General features: G+C 44.8%; 1 protein-coding gene across 4 annotated transcripts in view; it reads left to right on the top strand.

Moving 5' to 3' along the window:
* The first annotated feature begins 2,351 nt into the window (after positions 1–2,351).
* The window catches only part of LOC138141636 (scavenger receptor class B member 1-like), a 103,180-nt gene continuing 85,951 nt past the window's right edge, over positions 2,352–19,580 (top strand). For 2 of the 4 annotated variants that reach the window (XM_069078539.1, XM_069082258.1), the window contains exon 1: positions 2,352–2,715. In XM_069078539.1, coding sequence (XP_068934640.1) covers positions 2,590–2,715 — 126 coding nt within the window. In that variant the 5' untranslated portion in view covers positions 2,352–2,589. The remainder of the gene's footprint in view (positions 2,716–19,580) is intronic. The other 2 variants (XM_069065497.1, XM_069072004.1) reach the window with 1 other exon arrangement.

Raw genomic sequence — 19,580 nt, 5'->3', positions numbered from 1 at the left:
TTTATGAATATTAGCCCTTTTTATAATTTCCCTCACTTTCTTTGCTTTCTTTTCTTTTTCCTTAATTATTTCCTCCATTCTGTCTCCTTTCTCTATGCTTACTTTCCCTTCTAATTTTCTTCATTTTCTTTCCCCTCTAGTCTTCTTCTTTCCTTTTGTTTCTTCCTTCTCTTTCCCCTAAAATGTAAAATCATTTTTTTTTCCTCTCATCAGGTCATGGTCCTGGATCCAAAGACCCAACTCCCTCCAAAGGAGACTGGCTGATCTGTGTGTCAAAAATCCTTTGTTTTTTTTTTTCTTTTTCCTCTTTTAAGGGACAAACACACAGTTGCACAACAATTTGGACCTGGCCTTCAGCCCCACTCTCTTGGGTAAACAAAACAATACCTGGATCTCAGAGAAAATTTATTGGAAATTAAAATAAGACCCAGCCAAGGCTGGAAGGGAGGTTTAAATTAAGCATGTACAGGTCAAGCAAGATAGCACCTCCAAAATACATGCCAATGAGGGAGGGAGTCTTGAGTGAGAACCAAGTTGCCATGAGTGCTGCCTTCTATTAAGGATAAAGTCACTAACTAGCCTGAGAAGCCAACTTCTGAAAACCAACCCCCTCTGGTGCTTTCAGGGGGCCTCCTTTTGGACAGGTCAGAGTGGGGAGGGTAAAGCTGAAGGACTGGATTTAACAGATGGGGTTAGCATATGGGGGTCCAGAGTGGCTGAGGCCGCTAAGCCTGGAGTCTGGGCCTCTCATCCTAAACCAACACCCCCCCCCCAGTTTATGCCACTAGGGGGCTCACCTCATTTGCATGTGCTCAAGGCCAGCCCAGGCGGCCCCCTTCCCTTACAATCTCACCTCTTCCCCCAGGGCAGGAAATCAGCATGTACTTCCTCAGATTATGGGCGGAGGTGGCAGAAACCTGCCTAGTTTCTAGTTTTCTCCTCCTTCCCCAATTGGAATAAAAACAAAACACACCCACCCACACACAACCCCCCCAGCTCATCAATCCTGGGTCAGCCTGAATAAACCAGAGTGGACTTGGGGGGGGGGGAGGGGAACCTGGTCACTGTCCTCAGCTTCCCCCTTACCTTGTGACTTTGGGCAAATGACCTTCCTTTCTGGGCCTCAAATTTCTCTTCTGCCAATAGGGGAAATCATCTGACCCCTACCTCCTCCTCAGAGCTTTAGAGGAGATGGTCATAGTGGGCATTTCTATAGCTCCACATTTTTTCATTTAGTCCTCACAACAGCCTGTGTGGCCTCCCTGATGCCCAGGGTTACATCACTGGTCTCCAGAGCCCTCCTGGGTAAAACGAGGCAGTTGGAGTCATAGACCTGGAAGGGGCCTAAGAGGTCACGGGGTCAAACCTCCTCCTTTTACAAATGAGGAAACTGAGGCAAACAGAGGTTAAAAGAGTTGGCCAAAGCTATACAGCTTTTCTAGGAAGTTCTCACGTGCAGCCAATTTAAAGACTGAATTAATAGGGTCATAAATTTGGGGAGGGGGGCGCTGGGTGTTTCAGTGGATAGTGTGAGGCTCTGAAGTGAGACCTGAGTTCAAATTCAGCCCCACTTACTAGCTGTGTGACCCTGGGCACATCACTTCACCCTGCTTGCCTTAGTTTCTTCACCTGTAAAATGTCCTGGAGAAGAAAACAGCAAATGCCTGCAGTGTTTTTGCCAAGAAAACTCCAAAGGGGAGTCAGACAGGACTAAACATAATGTCGAGGTGGAGCGCGTCTTAGTGGTCGTGGAGGCTGACCCCCGACCTTCACAGGCCTCCTAGGGCATTTGTCTTGGTCAGTTTTAGAGCTGGTGTCGAAAGCCCCGTCCATATGAATGAGGAAAATATAGATTCATCCATGTATTAGAGCTGGGAGGATCTGGGCAGACAGACGAGAAAAGGAGCCTGGCCAGGACAGGAGGGTTTCGCTGGAAGCCCACTGGTTACTAAGTATCTGGTCTAGGATCTGAACCCAGGCTGTCCTCCTCTCCAGACTCACACAGTCTGCAAGCGTCTGTTCTGCTCCAGGTGACCTCAGGGTCCCTTCCAGCTCGAAATCAATGGTGCTAGGATTCTCTGGGCTAAGGGCCACGTGGGAGATAATTCCCCCTGCCCCTCCCCCTCCCCACATGGAGGGGGCCGGGGCTTCCAGGAAGCCTGGCTGGGAGGCGCCCCCAACCTCTTCGGCTCCGGGGGGCCCGAACTGCGCGCTAGCTTCGGGAGGGCAGACTGCGGGAGCCGAGCAGAGGCCCGGGGCGCGCGCGGGCGCGCGCGGGAGGGACCCCGGCGCCTGGAGGGTGCGTGGGGGCGGGCTGGCTCGTCGGAAGGCCCGCCCCCCCCAGCCTGGCTCCGCCCAGCTTGGCCCTGTCTGGGAATCCGGAGCCCGCGGAGTTGCGAAGTCAAAGCAGGCGAGGGGGCGGTCCCTCGGGGCAGGCGATGGCACATAAAACGGCCGGGGCCCTGGGCCGCTCCTCCTCGCCCCGCACCGTGGGCTCTGTGTCCCGCTGCCCTTTCTCACGTTCACCTACCCCCGCCGAGCGCCCCGCTGCGCGCTGCGCCTTGGGCGAGCCAGGGGGCCCCCAGTGCCATGGCCCGTAAGCTCGGAGGGCGCAAGACCACCGTGATCGTGGGGCTGGTGGGGCTGCTCTGCACGGTCCTGGGCGGCGTCATGATCTTCGTGGTGCCTCAGCTGATCAGAAATCAGATCCTCCAGGTGGGTAGGGGAGCCGGGCTCCCGTTTCTTCCCTATTCCCGGGGCGCCGGCACGGGTACTGGGGGTGCCGGCAGACCGGCCGGTACACAGACAGGTTTGGGAGCCCGCCCTGGCGCCGACCGAGCCGGGCAGGTGTGAGCCTTCTGCCCGCTCGCCCTGGCATCCCGGCGCCCTGGAGAGGCGCAGCAACCGGACCAGACAGACCGGGGCCGGGAGAGCTGGAGGGAAGAGAGACGTGAGCTCTCGGGCCCCTTCGTACCCGGGGACCCGTGGGGGTGCCCCAAGAACCCCGAACTCCAGTCTCTAGGGGCTCCAGGCAGCGGGGGCTAGGGAAAGCGAAAACCCGAGACCCGGCTTCCTGAGCGCGAACTCGCTGGTCGCCCCCACCTTTCCTTTAACCCTTTGCTTCTTGGGCCCCATTCATTGCCTAGTGTGATTAAGCAAACACTTGCACCCTTGCATCATCAGGGTCACCATAGATTTACAGCTGGAAGGGGACGTTAGTGGTCATGCCCCTCCTCCCCCAATTCTACAGATGAGGAAATCGAGGCCCAGAGAGGTGAAGGGACTTACCAGGGACGCACAGCTGAACCCCAGTCTTTTGAAAATTTCCCGGGCTCAACTGTGGGGACCTGGGGGCGTCTGAACGAGGGTCTGCCTCATATAAAAAAGGAAAGGAGAGAGATAGAAGGAAGCAGTTATGAATCCTGTGTAAGACCGTGGCATCCCCGGGGGAGGGCCTTTGGGCACCAGCCGGGTAGGTCTTTGCTTTTTTTGGGGAAGTAGAGACCACAGGTGGTGCTGGCTTTGATCGGCCGAGTTTGGGATGCTTGTAGCCGGCTTCTTCAGGCTCCTGGGGCAGATGCACTCCAGAGAAGCCGTCAAAGCTGCGCCCAAAGTTTCTTGCAATCCTTCCTTGCATGCTGCTTTTGTTTGCCTCGCTGTTGCATCGTTGGCATCTAATTAATTAGCCCCAGCGTTGGTGTGGTCTCTGGTGGTTTTTTCCCCCCTCTTTATGTGTCATGCTTCCGCCAGCTCAGTTGGGACCCAAAAGAATCCTTTACACTCCTGGGTCCCAAACACAGCCCAGAACACATAGTAAGTACTGAATAAATGTCACTTGGTTGGTGCAAGCTAACCAACCCTTTGTAAAAAGTTCCTTCCTCAGTCCCTGAACCTTTCCATAATTGAGTCCATTTTTAAAAGGCACTATCCTGGGGCTAGAAAGACCAAAGCAAACCAGTAAAGAAATGTAATTTTTGGGAGGGAGAACCATTATACCTGGGAGGTTCATAGGGGATCTCCAAGTGGCCCCTGAGCTGAACTTTGAGGGGAAAACCAGAATTCTAAGGGACAAAGATGAGGGGTGGGAATCTCTGTTCCGCACCTGTGAAATGCTTGTTTGAACTGGATAGAAAACAGAGGGAAGAACAGGTAGGCTGCTTTTAAGGTTTCAAGCTAATCCTCCTTCCTCTCCATAGTTGTGGAGTTCAATGAGCCTGTATTCCCAGTGAGAAGTCACCCTACAGATGTCAGCTTTTTGTGTCTGCCCTCCACACTTAGCTTTTTGAAATGCAGAGATGAAAATCACCTTGGGGAGATAATTACAGAATACATCTCCTTCTGCATGTGGACCGGGGAGTTGGACAGCTGGAAGCAGCTGGGTAGATGGGCCCTTGAGCATTCCCCTGGGTGACCATAGAGTGAATAGTCTGTAATGGCTTGGTGTTGACATCCTGCCACCTGAATTGTACAGATGAGAAATCCCCAGTGCAGAGATGTCACTCTGCCCAGGGTCCAACAGCCATGGTAGCAGAGCCAGGATCAGAACCTGGCTCTCTTCATGGCTAGTCCAGAGCATACTGCTGCCCCTTGGAAACTGGCTGCTGCATGGTAGAAGGGGAGTGTAACCCAGGCTCTTACCTTCCCAGTGCTCCAGGAAGTTCTAAGATTTTCAATTGTAGAGATGTCGCAGGTTGGTTCACTAATTATAAAGCTGATATACTGACATTAACAAACTTTCCAGACTGCAAAGATTCTACCTCGTGCTTTGTAACTGGGTAACGACAATAACAGTTTATACAGTGGTTTGCAGAATGTCTTAATTATGGAACTGAGGCATAGGGAATTATTTTGCCCAGGGTCAAACAGAGGCAAGATTTGGATATCCATAATACCAACTTTGTCACCTGTAAAATGAGGGGCACTTGGAGTTAGATGATTGGCTCCTTTCAACTTTAAATATTGTTGTTTCGATAATCATGTCTGATTCTTCATGACCCCATTTGGGGTTTTCATGGCAGAGACACTGGGGTGGTTGGCCATTTCCTTCTCCAGCTCATTTTACAGATGAGGAAATGGAGGCAAACAGGGTGAAGTGACTGGCCCAGGGTCATACAGCCAGTAAGTATCTAAGGTCAGATTTGAACTCAGGAAGATGAGTCTTCCTGACTCCATGCTTGGCACTCTAGCCACTGTAACATCTAGCAGCCCTTCAACTTTAAATAGATGATTTTATACTCATAAGGCCCCACCCCTTTCCTTCTCTTTGCCTCTAATCACACTACAAATAGAAACCTGATCATCCATTCAGCAGTTACCACTGATGTGATGGCAGAGAGAAAACATCTCCACATACCTGTATACAACAGGTGTTTGTTAAATATAACTGAACCTGGAGTCTTTCCTCTCTGGTTGACTCAGTTTAGTGGTATAGCAGACACCTTTGTTATGACTTAATAAAGAAAACTCTTATTAATTCCTTCTAAAGACAATGCAATATATATATATATATCCCTCTCCTGAAGGAACCTTCTTATAACAAAGAAAAACAAATAAGCAAAAAACACCTGAGAAAGGGACCTCATCTAACCCTGTATGTGATATTCTGCTGCAGTAGTCCTTTCCCCCCCTCTGCTTTGAGGAGGGAAGGATGTTTATTGTCTTTGGGACCATTGTTAGTTAGTTTTTCCAGTTACCAGAGTTTAATTTACTTTCAGTGACTTTATTTATGTGGTTGTAATCATTGTGTGTGTTGTCTTTTTTAGTTTCAGTTAATCAATCATAATTATTGAATCAATAAGATTGATTAACTATCATTATGTAAACTCAGTATTTTATTAAGCTTCTAGTAGGTGCCAGGAGGGACAGCTAGGGGACTCATTGAATAAAGGGCCAAGCCTGAGGTCAGGAAGACTCACCCCAAATGAGGTCAGTACTACCAAAAAATGGCTAAAAACAGGTGCCAGGAACTGTGCTAAGCCCTGGGGAGACAAAAAGAGGCAAAGGACAGTTCCTGTCCTCAAGGAGCTATAGTCTAATGGGGGATTCAATATTCAGACAATTATGTAGACTGTGTTAGTTCATGTAAATATTCATAGTTAATTGCCTAAGGATATTCCCTTAAATCTATATTCTATAATCACACTGCAAATAGAAACCTGATCATCCTTTCAGCAGTTATCACTGACATGATAGCAGAGAGAAAACATCTTTGGATACTTTAATTAATTAATAAATTAAGTTAAATTAAATACCTATGACAGCTTTTTAAGTGTTTGTTCATTTTCCAATCAGTGGTCACTAGCTTTATTTCCTACCACAGAGTATTGCTATGAATATTTTTACTTTTCTTTCCTTGATTTCCTTGAGTGTGTGTCTGATTTTTATTTTTATTTTATTTTCCTTCTTTTAAAAAATATTTTATTTTTAATTTATGGAATAAAACTAGCATTTCCATAACATAGTATAATAAAAAAGATGATTGCGCATGAAACTGCTAATCTCTAATCTATGTACAATTTGTGTGTCTGATTTTTCTGAAGCCCTCTGAAAGAGCCCACCTTGTAGTTTGGTTTGTGTTTGGCTTGTAGTCAGTGTCTGGATTCCAATTCTGGCATTTCCTACCTCTGTGACCTTGGGTCAGTCACATAACCTTTCTAGGATTCTGTTTTCTCAACTGCAAAATGAAGGTTTTGCCCTGTTTAGACCTTGAAGTTCCTTTCCATTGCTGTGTGTATGATCTGACCGTTTTCCCTCCCCCATGGCAATGGGGTACCCTTGGAAACTGACAAGACCTTGGTGATGGGGAAAGACTTGAGTGTAGCCAAGGCCTTTGGGTTAGGAGGCTGCTTCTGTGTCAATCACGCCACAGAATTTCTCCTTGACTTTTTTTTTTTGTTTTCCCAAATTTCTCCTCTTCAGTTTTGTAATCCAAATGATTGAGAGAGCTCTAATGAGTGATGATGCAGTGTTCCTGGTTTCTTTATTTTTGTGGTTGCTTCTTATTTTCTTCTGAAAATCCAAGGCACGGTAGTGGGTAGTGGTGGTGGAGTTGAGGGTGGGGGAGAAAGTGGAACGTCATTGTGGCAAGATTTTTTTTTCCTCTCCTATCCAAGAGGACCGGTAGTGATACCAGGTTGGGGCTTCACAAGAAACTATATTTCTGCAGAAGTTCATGAATCTTCTTGTTAGCCTAGTCTAGGCCCTCTTGTCAATACCACACATTATGATGTCATCCTAATCAAATTGGAATCACAGAATTCCTTTTTGGGGTGTGAGTTTGGGAGGACTATGGTGAGAGGATAGAGTTTGACTGTGCTTTGAAAATTATAAAGCCCCGTTAGATGAGATGACAGTTGGGCTTCATTTTTGGTCATTGGACAAGGATTTCCTTTTTAGAGTGTCAAAGTTTAGAGATAGACTAAAAAGTGTTCTATGCTCTGCTGCTTTAGAAATAGAAGGAAGGTCAAGGAAGGAAGGGAAAAAAGGCATCTATTAAGTGCTTACTGTGTTCCAGGCTCAGGCAGTTACTTTGTGTATGACCCTGGGCAAGTCATTCAACCCTGTTTGCCTCAGTTTCCTCATCTATAAAATGAGCTGGAGAAGGAAATGGCAAACCACTCCAGTCTCTTTGCCAAGAAAACCTCCCAAAAGGGGTCCTAAGCAGTCAGACATCACTAAACAACAGCCTGTGTTAAGCATTTTATAATATTATCTCATTTGGTCTTCACAACATCCTTCTGATGTGGGTGCTTTTACTATCCCGTTTTACAGTTGAGGACACTAAGGCAGAGAGGGGTTCAGTGACTTGACCTGGGTCATACAGCTAGTTAGCATCTGGGACTGGATTTGAACTCAGATCTTCTGACATCAGGCCCTGCATTCTATTCAGCTCTTGAGGGGACCACACAGTATTGAGGATTATTTTTATATTTTTCTTTTGTGGCTTACCATGAGTAAAGACTTCATTGCTGTCTGACCAGCTCACTGGTGGTCCCTATTGAGTGGGGACTTGGGAAAGTCCCATAGGATGGGCAGATATGGAAGGATCCTGTACTGTATCATTGGATTCAACTTCCAAGTTGATTCTACACTAGGTAGAATTATGGGTCTGTTTAAATATTTTTTTTTAATGGGTGAGAAGTACCCCCACTGGCAGTCTTAATTCAAGATAGTAGAAAACACCATCTATGTGGGAGTCCCTTGGCATTTCCTTCAGATGTGAGTGTAGGCAACAAAATATTATATTCAGAGGGAGGAGTCCATAGGCTCCACCAGACTGCCAAAGCGGTCCGTGATGGACAAGCTTCAGAAGCTCAGATCTGGGAGTCTAAGAGGTGCATTGAGATAGAGGGGTGAGAGAGCCTCGTGGCTAGATAATGGGGTAAGGGAAGTTCAGGAAGCATTTTCTGTCAAGGGGTTAATGAGTAGGAACACAATTATCCCAGGAAGACAGAGTAACATTCATATAGCTTTTTTTTTTTTAAGTTTGCAGAAAGCTTCATCTGTCAAATCTCCCCCATTAGATTGTAAGTCCTTTGCTATTATATGCTCGTGTGTACTTGTATTGCTTATGCCTAGCACAATGCTTGTTATAGAGTAGGTACTTAATAAGGGCAGGGTGTCCCAAAAGTCTTAGTGCAGTTAAAACCTTATTCAAGCTTCTTCAAGCCTCCCTTGTTGGATGTTTGGATGATCTCATTGGAGCCTAGGAAGTGGGTGCCATTATTATTTCCGCTTTACAGATGGGGCATTTGAGGTTGAGACCAGTTAAGTGACTTGCCCAGGGTCATACAGCTAATAAGTGTCTGAGGTAGGATCTGAACTTATGTCTTCCTGAGTTCAAATTCAGTTCATACCCTCTTTGATTTGGTAATTTTGCGGCCAAACTTGGTCATCGTTTTTGTTGTGCAGTCGCTTTTTGGTGGCGTCCGACTCTTCACGACTCCATCTGGGCTTTTCTTGGCAAAGATACTGGCTCAGTTTGCCATTTCCTCATGAGTCTTCTAATCAGACCAACCCATTCTATGGCTGAAAAAACAGTCATGCTTTTTACCTCCCCATTCAGCGTGGCTTTGTATGTGTGTCTCCCTTATCAGAATGTAAGCTTCTTGAGGGCAGGGCTTGTTTTTATCTTAGCATTCCTGGCCAGTTCCCAGCTTGTAATTCCTGAATAAAATTAGTGCTGATGAATTGATTAGGTGACTGGCCCAAGGTCACCCAGTAAGTCAGAGATGGAGAGGTGGAATTTGAACTCTTTGAGCCTTGGTTGACTCCTATTACATCTACTCTCCCAGGCTGCTTGGGCCTGTTTCCAGAAAAGGGCTCTTTCCCTCTGGCTTCCATGAAGTACGTTTTATATTTTCTCCTAGCTGACTTCTTCCTGTGACCGAAGCAGGAGGGGAAGTGAGAAAAGCTTTGAGGAAGCTCCTGTGGATATGGTTTCTGTATATTAATTTGGTTCTGTGTATTTATTTGTGTGGGCCTCTGTCCTCCCATCTGGACAGGGCAGGGGCTTCTGAAGACCCCCCCTGCTGTTGTGCCCCCTCAGCCACCTGGCTCAGTGACTCCCAAATCATCCTTCAGCTCCTTTTCCCACTTAATCCCCCTTCCTTTAGGAAAGGAAGGGCTTTTAGTCAGTCCAGAAGCTCCCTTATTTATTCACCTTTTTTCACTTCTAATTGGTGTCTAATCTAATTGTTTCCCAGTGTTTTGGGTACCTTTAGAGAGCTCACAAGAGAGCTAGGAGGGACTGAGGGGCCATCTTGCCCAAACTCCTCATTTTTACAAATGAGGAAACTGAATTATCTTTGTTTAGCTGGCTCTTTGAGCCTAGGACTGGGCTCGATTTTTCTCCTCTACCCAGGATAGACTAGGTAATCAGTCAAGGAAGCAAGCATTTTTAAGTATCTCTTATGTGTCACACATGATGGCCCCCCAAAGTAGGATGACTTGTTTCAGTCATGTCCGACTCTTTTTTACCCCACTTGGGGTTTTCTTGGTGAAGACACTGGAGTGGTTTGCCATTTCCTTCTCCAGCTCATTTTACAGATGAGGAAACTGAAGTAAGCAGGGCTGAGTGTCTTGTGCAGGGTCATACAGTTAGCAAATATTGGAGGCCAGATTTGAACTCAGGAAGATGAGTTTTCTGATTCCTGGCCCTAAGCCCAGCACTCTACCCACCTCACCACCAAGTAGAAGGCTTAGAATGATTTCATTGATAGAAAGATCTCACCAATGTAGATAGGTGACTGGTCCCCAACTTAGAGCCATAAGAGTTGGCTGGGGCCTTGAGAGGGTTCAGTGACCTGTCTAGGGTTATAAAGCCACAATGTGTCAGAGGCAAAAGACTGTGACTCAGATCTTCCTGGATGTGAAGCCAGCTCTCCCTGCCTGTGCTGCTAATGATGATGATAATAATAGGCCCATAGGTCTAGAATCTGAAGGGACCTTTGGCTCAGAGGCCACATTGTCCAATGTCTTCTTTTTACCTGTGAGGACAATAAAGTGTCTTGACCAGGTCATCCAGGTAGATCCAGTCCTGTCTGAACAATTCCCAAGCTATGATTGGCCACTCCAGAGCTGGAGTAAAATAACATCAATTAAATAACAGCCAGGACCGGTTCTGAGAAGGGCATCCATTATTCATCTGGAGCCTTCCAAGGCTATAGGGAGTGGTCACTGACTTTGTATGTCCTCTAGTGATTAGCAGTTGTAAGTTCTTCAGTGAATTAGACTCTTTAAGATGAAGGTTCTTAACCATGGCTCACATATACGACTCTCACTTTCAAAATGTTTCTTGAGACTTGATCTTTTTGAGTGACTAATGATTTCCCAAGATGCAATGCTTGTCAAAGCATGTTCTCTTGTCTTGTTTCTTTAATAGTCTGACCTTAAAGGATTTGTGATTTTTTTTTTTTTTTGTCTGTATGGGTACCTCCACTGGGAATGCAAGTCTTTATACTTTTATATGTCTTAGTAGGTGGTCTTAATTATGTAGCATTTTATGGTTTATATCATCTGATTTGTATTACATATTATATTATGTTATGTTATATTATATATAAGTATTATATATAATATGGTATTTTATGGTTTACAAAGCCCAATGAGATAATGTGGAAAGCACTTGGCAGAAGATTGAGGATTATGGCACTGGGTTAGAAGGCACTTTGGAGGTCACCTAGTCCAATCCCCTAGTTTCACAAATGAAGAAACTGAGAATGTAACTCAGAAGGAGATTAAAGAGTTTGTCCAAGTAATGCTAAGTGTCAGAGTTGTGATTTCTGTCTTTCACCTTTTTCTGTGTCCCCATTGCTCAGCTTTCCACATAGTAGACACTTGGTAAATGTTTATTGGATGGATGGATGGATGGATATAAACCCTGGTCTTTGGTTTCCTGAGCCATTGTGCTTTCTAATGTATGATTTTTTTTTTTTTAGTGGCTACTTTAAAATGTTCTATAAATGTCAGTTTAAATCTACAGTTGTTACTATTACTATGATGTGATCTGGTCCTCACAACAGCCATAAAAAGTAAGTAAAAAGATAATAATTGATATTATCTCTGTTTTACACATAGCATCTCTCCCAGCTAGGGTCTTACACTTAGAGATTGGGATCCCCAGAAGGTGAAGCTGCCCACTTCAACTCTGGTTTCTAGGTGTAGTGAACTCTAAGGAGCTATGGTTCTGTTACTGCTACTCAAGAATCCCCACTAGTATGCTTCTCATCAACAGTCAACCAGTAGACTTTATTAATTCCATCAGTGAGCCTGAGAACACGATTACTTAAAGCAAAGGTATCTGATAAAAATGGCATTGTAGCTAGGGTTCTCAGTGGATACAGTGCTGAAACTGGAGTCAGAAAGGCCTGAGGTCAAATCTGGCCTCAGACACTTGGTGACTGTGTGACCCTAAACCTCATTTTGCCTCATTTTCTCACTTGTAAAAATAGGGATACTAATAGCACCTATATTCCAGGATTATTAGGATAAAATGAGATAATATTTGTAAAGCAATTTACAAACCATAAAGCATTCTATAAATGTTAGCTATTATTATTTTAGAAAAAAGAAAGTATAGCAAAGTTGATAAAACCAGGGGGCCCACTCTCTTCTTGTACATACAAGGTTTCTGGAAAGAGTGGGATCACACTCGAGGGTGGTAAAACACATGTAGAGAATTTGGGGGAGAATTTGAGGGTTCTTTTCTTTCTTCATGGAATCATAACCAACTTCCGTCTGTGTTCCTGATGAATGGGCATCCCATTGAGGATCCTATGGTCCATACTTCTGAGTCTGTAACTGACCTGAGTCTGTAACTGACAGTCTTTAAGGGATCTTGCTTCCTCACATTCCTTGCCCCACTTCCTCTGTGGTCACTATCCTTCCAACCACTGTTTACTTCCAAACCCTCCCCACCCCCCAACCTACTCAGCTCTGATTCGACCTTTGATTCTCCCGAACTCACAAGGTCATTGGAAACTTCCCTCTTTGAATTTCAATAAGCCTTACAGTTGGAGAAGGAAGAAACAAAACAGACAGAAATAGCTTCCATGGGTAGGTGGTAGACAAGATCATTGCCCCCTCCCGACTTGACTCTTAGGAGCAGCTCCCAGCAATCCTGCTTCACTTGAAGTTGCAAAGAAAAGAATGGGGAAAAAGGATCTGGTCTCCTCTTTTGCATACCCACTCAGCTCTTTCTGCTTTAGTAACCCAGAATTGTCAGTTTTTCCAGCTCCATAGCCAATTGGGAAGAAAAAATTATCCTCAAACAGTCCAAGCCTCTCAGTCACACATGTCTGGGAATAGGCTCCCCAGAACTCCGTGAGATGGACCAGAAGGAAATGGGGCATACCGATGCCTCCTCCAAGAGTGCCCATCTTCTTCTGTTAATTTGCTTAGGTGACCTACTTCTCCATTCTGGGTTTCCATCCCCATCTGGAAAATGAAGGAATAACTTTGGGGCACAATGGAGAAAGGAGTCTGGTTTGGAGTTAGAAAACCTGAGTTCCAATCCTGTTTCTTCACTTGGCTGCTGATCCCTTCTCCAGACTTCAATTTCCTTGTCTAATATAATGAAGAAGTTGATTTAAATCAGGGGTCAGGAAAATATGGCCCGTGGGCCAAATCCAGCAGCCTCCTGTTTTCGTACAACCCCATGAGGTGAGAATGGTTTTTACCGTTCTTTTGGGCATTTACCATGAATTGTATTGTATGTTCATGCACCATAAAATACCATTCTTAACACAAGGGTCATACAAAAATAGGCAGAAGGTCAGATCTCGCCTGGAGGCCATGATGATTTCTATGATTCTTTCCAGCTTTTACCGCATCTGGATAAGCAGGCAAAGAGCACTGATTAACAGTTTGCACAGCTACTGAAGGAACCTAATTTGTCCTTTACCTTCAGAAACAGAGAGAGGCCTTCCTGCCTGTTTTCTTTGTGTTCCCCTGTTACTTCTAGGGAAGGTAATTTCTCTAGTTTCCACGGACTCCTTTGGCAACAGTCTAGTGAAACCTATGAAGCCTTTCTCAAAATCATGTTTTCAGATGCATGAAATACATCGGATTACAAAGGAAGTCAATTTTACATAAATACAGTTATCAAAGTATTAAAAAAAAAATCCTGGACCCCAGGCTCTAGGATAAAATACACCATCCTCAGCTGACATTTAAAGTTCTCCAGAGTCTGGATGTAGTCTGTCTCTTCAGCCTGATTATATATTCTTTCCTTCTGCATTCTATGTGTTTGTCCAAAAAGCCCTAGAGACTGTTCTATGAAGTTGAAATAAATCTCTCACCACCCTTGTGTGTACTCACACTCTGTGGCCTATTCCTGGAAGACAGTGCCCACCTTCCATATCTCTACTTTCCTTCATGGTCTATGCCACCTCACAACCCCCTTTTAGTCTTCTCATTTTCTATCTACAAATTATTTTTTATTTACTTATGTTTCAAGCCTGGTACATTTATGGTGGAGACAATGATAACTTCATTACTGAGTTCCTGTCGCCTTCAGATGTAGGCTTGGGGAACCCTTTCTCCTTTAGATAAAGCTTCATGAACCTAAAAAAACATGCCCTTAGGCCATCAGTATTTAGAAGGACCCATATAACTCTAGCCTGGTACCCCTTTCTCTCTCTCAGATGAGGCCAGTACATCCAGCCTTGTGGCGCCTTCTGTGCCTCCTCCAGACAGGAATTCAAATCTCCCTTGGAAAGAGATGGACAGAACTCCAGACTGGTCTGTTCATGCCCTCCTGGGAGCAGCTTTTAGGTAACCCACGTTGGTATACACATAATCCACAACCCTGACCCTCCCCTGCATACTTGTTGTATCCCCCAACAGACCTTTTAAGATGGTGCCTAACTGTGTTTGTTTAAGCCGAGAGGACAGACTGTGGCCCTTGACCTACAGAACTGGTGTGGTGGTGGGCTGGCTTTGACCCTGGCGCTGATTTTAGGCTTTGTATTTGTAAGATTTGGCCTGGGACCTTGCACTCAATAAATCTTGATAGTTTTAAATTGAATTCACAGAAAACCAAGTAATGGGGAAGGTAGTCCAGAGTCCTATGCCTGTCTTGTGATCTGTCCTTCCCATTTTTAGTTTTTCTGCACGAGGGTTAAATTGTAAGCCTTTAAGCAGAACTCCTCTTCCTTCCTTCTTCCTCCCCACCCTCCCATCCTTTGATGGTGGGCCAGCCCTCTGCTTTCTTGGACTCTCTTACTGATCTGCACCTTGTCTCTGGCATCTGGGACATCAGTGTCATGGTAGGATGCTGTTGGAGTCAGTCCAGCGGCTGGGCCTTTTGGGCTTTCTGGTCCCTGGTGTCAGGTCATCCAACATTCTCAGGCTCCTCCCAGCTCTTTGGTTGGTAGGGTGAAGGATCAGAATTTCTTGGAGTGTAATTAAGGTCATTTCTTGTGATTTGTTTGTCTTTTTCCTCCAGAGTTATCTAACTTCCCATTCCTCCCACCTCAGCCCTTCATATTTCTTCCTCCCCTGTTACCAAGCCTAGCTTTGGCTACCGTTGAATAACTTCAGTTTATTTTTAGTGTCTGGTTTATTTTGGTTCTGTTCTCTCTCCATGAGCTCTTTGGAAGCTTTGTGTCCTATATATAGACATGTGGGTCTATGTGTATTTACCTTTTTATAGACTAGGTAGGGTGGAAACCCAGAGTCTCAAAGAAACCTCTCTGTTCCTTTGTGATGTTGGGGGTTCCTCCATATCCCCCCCCTCCCATCTCAGTTAATGTTATCTATGTAAGGGCTTGATGAAGTTATCAGTGTGTAAACGAGATAGCCTCGGTTCTACAGCTTTTTGGAATTCTGAAAAAGACTATGGACCCTTTCCCAGTACACAGGTTTTAAACGCATAAAATAAAATCCATAGGTTTGTAAAGAAAATTAATTATATTGCAATATTTATCCAAATTTATCAAAACATTATCAAAATTTACAAACAAGTTCATGGACCCCAGGTTAAGAACTCCATGTTTATACCTGGGGTTAGGTATGATTGGCTCAATAAACAGTTGATTGGTTAACCACCTTGGCTATCTACACGTTGGGGTCTTTAAGTCGAAGGAAGAGTGGTAGATTCAATTTAGGCCCCTCTCAGAGGGCATTGCTCATGTGGGGAGGAAGTTTCTATTTTTTTCTTTTTCCTGGGTTCTCCCTTCCTCTTGCCCACTATTGACCAGTCACTGGAGAGAAGACCCAGAAGGAGAAAATGCACCCAGCTGGGAGAAGATGGATATGTCCTGATGCCAAACACAGATGTAGATAGATACAGAAGTTTATATGCCAGAAGAGGAAGCATCTTGAAGGAGCCTGACTTTGTGATGGACTCTGTTAATAATCAGGAAGCAGGAGTTCATCCTTTGGCCATATGTGGGTCTCACTGCTGTAGCTCTCCATTTAAGCTCAGCTCATTCTTACTCTGGGAGAGTGGACCTCACATTTCGGGGGGGATGTTTATACTGACCCTTCTTACTAAAGTTTCTGAGTAAATGCTTAAAAAAAAAAGAGCCAGCATGGTTGATATAATGGTATGGGTCATAATGTCATTAGATTGGAAGCTCCTTGAGGGCACGGACTGTCTTTTGCCTCTTTTTGTACTCCCAATACTTAGCACAGTGCCCGACACATTGTGGATATTGTTTTTGTTGAGTTGTTTTTCAGTTGTGTGACTCCTTTTGGGGTTTTCTTGACAAAGATACTGGAGTGGGTTGCCTGTTCTTTCTCCAGCTCATTTGGAAGAGGAAATGGAGTTAAGTGACTTGCCCAGGGTCATATATAAGTGTCTGAGATTAGATTGAAACTCAGCTGGTCCTAACTCTAGGTCCAGCACTCGATGCACTGAGCCACCTGTCTGCCCAGTAGACAATAAATATATATTGAACTGAATTGGTATAATGGTTAGGGCATTGGTGTTGGAATCAGAAAGAGCTGTTTTCAGATCCTGCCTCGGGTATTAATTAGGTGTGTAACCAAGGGGAAGACACTTAACTGCTCTGTGCTTCTGTTTCCTCATTCATAAAATGAATGGGTGGTTGGACTCAGTGGCATCCAAGGTCAGTTTTAAATCTCTGATACCATGGTGTGACAAGTTTGACTGATTATCAGGGGAACTCATCATTAATTGTATGGGAAACCCAACCCCTAAGGCATCCCCTTATAGCCCTGAGAGTATGGCAGTCAGCTGAACTATTGGGGACCCTAAACTTGTGGGAGCAACCCCAGAGGGGCTGCTATGCTAGCAGCAGAACCCTCAAAGAACTAGAATATTTTTCTTCACTTACTAGCTGTGTGACCCTGGGCAAGTCACTTCACCCTGTTTGCCTCAGTTTTGTGATCTATAAAATGAGCTGGAGAAGGAAATGGCAAACCACTCTGGTATCTTTGCAAAGAGAACTCCAAATGGGCTCACAAAGAGTTGGACGGGTCTGAATAACAGCAAAAGGAAAAGTTTCTTGACTGCAGGCTCAGTGCTCTTTTTTTTTTGTTATCGTTGTTTTGTTGATTAGTTGTTAACAGGGTTAAGTGATTTGTCCAGGGTCACACAGCTAGTGTCTGAGGGCAGATTTGAATTCAGGTTCTCCTAACTCTAGGGTTGACACTCTTTTCTACTACACCACCTAGCTGCCCCTCAGTGTTCTATCATTGTGCCAGTTAATTGCCTTAATGATACCTACAATTCTATATTCATCCTGTGCTTGGAGACTTCCACTGACAGGAAACTTACTGCCTCCCGAGGCTCCCCAGTCCAGTTTTTTAAAAAACACATTTTAAGAAACTTTATCAACATGATTAGTTTGGAAATGTGATTGTGTTGCCAAATAACCCTGAGAACCCAGCAGTGACTGAAAATATTTGAGTATAAGGCTATGTTATTCAAACCTCATTGGGCATATCTTCTTTTAGAAGTGAGCTCTGCATAAATGATAAATTTCACTTAAACAGTTTTACTGAGTTACTAGAACATCACAGAATCTCAGTCTAAAGCAATAATAGATGGTCATCTTGTTCAGTTGTTTTTAATTGTGTTCAGCTCTTTGTGACTTCTCTTCTCTTTGGACTTTTCTTGGCAAAGATACTGGAGTGGTTTGCCATTTCCTTCTCCAGCTCATTTTACAGATAAGGAAACTGAGGCAGATGGGGTGAAGTGGCTTGCCCAGGGTCACACAGCTAGTGAGTGTCTGAGTCTGGATTTGAACTCAGGAAGAGGAGTTCTGACTCCAGGCCCAGTGTTTTATTATCTACACCACTTAATGGCCCCAGGTGGTCATCTAAAAAAAAGTCCTCTTCCAAAGCCCTCTCTGAATGATGGGACTTATCTTACTATGAAAGAAAGGCCCTTCAACTATACAGGAGTAAGGAAACTTCTTCTGGGTCTGATCATGTCATCCGGAGCCAACAAGGCTGAGCTTGGCCTGGCCACTGACCTGAGTCAAAGTTGGCTCCTAGGAGTTATGGACTTTTTCTTATAGATGGGCCACAAAATCTTCTGCTCCCTTCTGCAGAGTCGCCATAAAAATGTTTCCTTTCTCCAGTGTGTTTCAAGTATTCTTTCTCTCATGAGAGAAGGGGACTTTCAGGATAAGAGGGTTGGGACTCATTTCAATCCTGAAGATTCCATCGATGCCTCAGTGGTCTTGGGCCGCCATCCTCTATATCAGCCATAGTTGCCTACAGAAGAAGATCCCAGGCATCACAAAGCTCCCTTTGTGTGTCTTGCCCAGCTGCTATCTAGAATTAGTCCAATCCATCTGTTGAGTAACAGCATCTGAAAATGAAGCTGTGGTTAGATTGGTGTGACCTGTTCTTGGTGAGCCCATGCTGGCTCTTGGTGATCACCTCTTTCTTCTGTAACTAACCACTTGTTTAATAGTATGTTGTATCATTTTGCCAAGTCAAGCTTCCTGGCCTGGAGTTTGCAGACCCTTTTATTTTATTTATTATTATTTTTTTAATGGAGAGATTTGTCCTTTTTCACTCCTGGGCAGCACTCCCCTCTTGTGCAATCTAAACAGAGATTAGTGGCAGGAACTTAACAGTCTTTACAGCTGATTTGATCAGTGCCTTGAGGTGACTTTCTATCTTGTCCCAGGGATTTGAACTCCAGGGTGCTCTTGCAATGTGCTATCTTTGGCTTTCGGTTTCTGATCCATATTTCTTTCCCCTCCCCTTTTCAGTTCAAAGGTTATTCTCCTGCTCAGAAACAAGAAGAGGTGGGGGAGCTCCATTTTGCCACAGTCATCCATTCTTATCATCCCATTTACTGCAAGCATGGCTATATTCCTGCTTGGATCTCTTGTCTCCTCCCATCCTAGGATGCTTAGTGCTGGTAGTCAGCCTTTGATCATTGTGCAGTCTGGTACTTTGATAACTATTCTTTTTTTTTTTTTTTTGCTTTTTGGAGGGAGGAAGGCAGGGCAATTAGGGTTAAGTGACTTGCCCAAGGTCACACGGCTAGTAAGTGTTAAGTGTCTGAGTGAGGCAGGGTTTGAGCTCAGGTCCTCCTGACTCCAGGGCCGGGGCTCTATTCACTGTGTCACCTAACCACCCCCTTTGATAACTATTCTTACAGAGCCATACTAAGCTAATTGCTTTAAAAAAAAACAAAACAAACCTCTTTCTATCTTTTATGTCGTTGAATCATTCCAGTTGTATCTGACTCAGTGATTTCCTTGGTAGAGATACTGGAGTGGTTTGCCATTTCCTTTTCCAGCTCATTTTATGAATAAGGAAACTGAGGCAAATGGGGTTAAGTGACTTGCACAGGGTCACCCAGCTAGTAAGTATCTGAGGCTGGAATTGAACTCACGTGGTTCTTACTCCAGGCCCAGTGCTCTATCCACCACTTCATCTAGCTGTTCTTGAAATCTAGGAACACACATCAGACTATACTTTTCTCCTTCTTCATAAACTCCAAAACAAAACAGTCACTTCCCTTCCCTCCACCCCCATCCTCAAATTCCCATCATTCTTGCTTAAACAACCACCTCTTGCTCATTGGTGAAGACAGTCTCTGCGTTAGAAATTCCCCTCAAATATCTTGGATGATGATCATTAAGGCA

Source organism: Petaurus breviceps, unplaced genomic scaffold (genome assembly GCF_028583685.1).
Source record: "Petaurus breviceps papuanus isolate PSGF00001 unplaced genomic scaffold, PetGlider_PUasm1.0 100, whole genome shotgun sequence".
NCBI classification, from domain to species: Eukaryota; Metazoa; Chordata; class Mammalia; order Diprotodontia; family Petauridae; genus Petaurus; species Petaurus breviceps.
The sequence above is the reverse complement of the archived record's forward strand: the minus strand, read 5'-3'. Positions and strand labels throughout refer to the sequence as shown.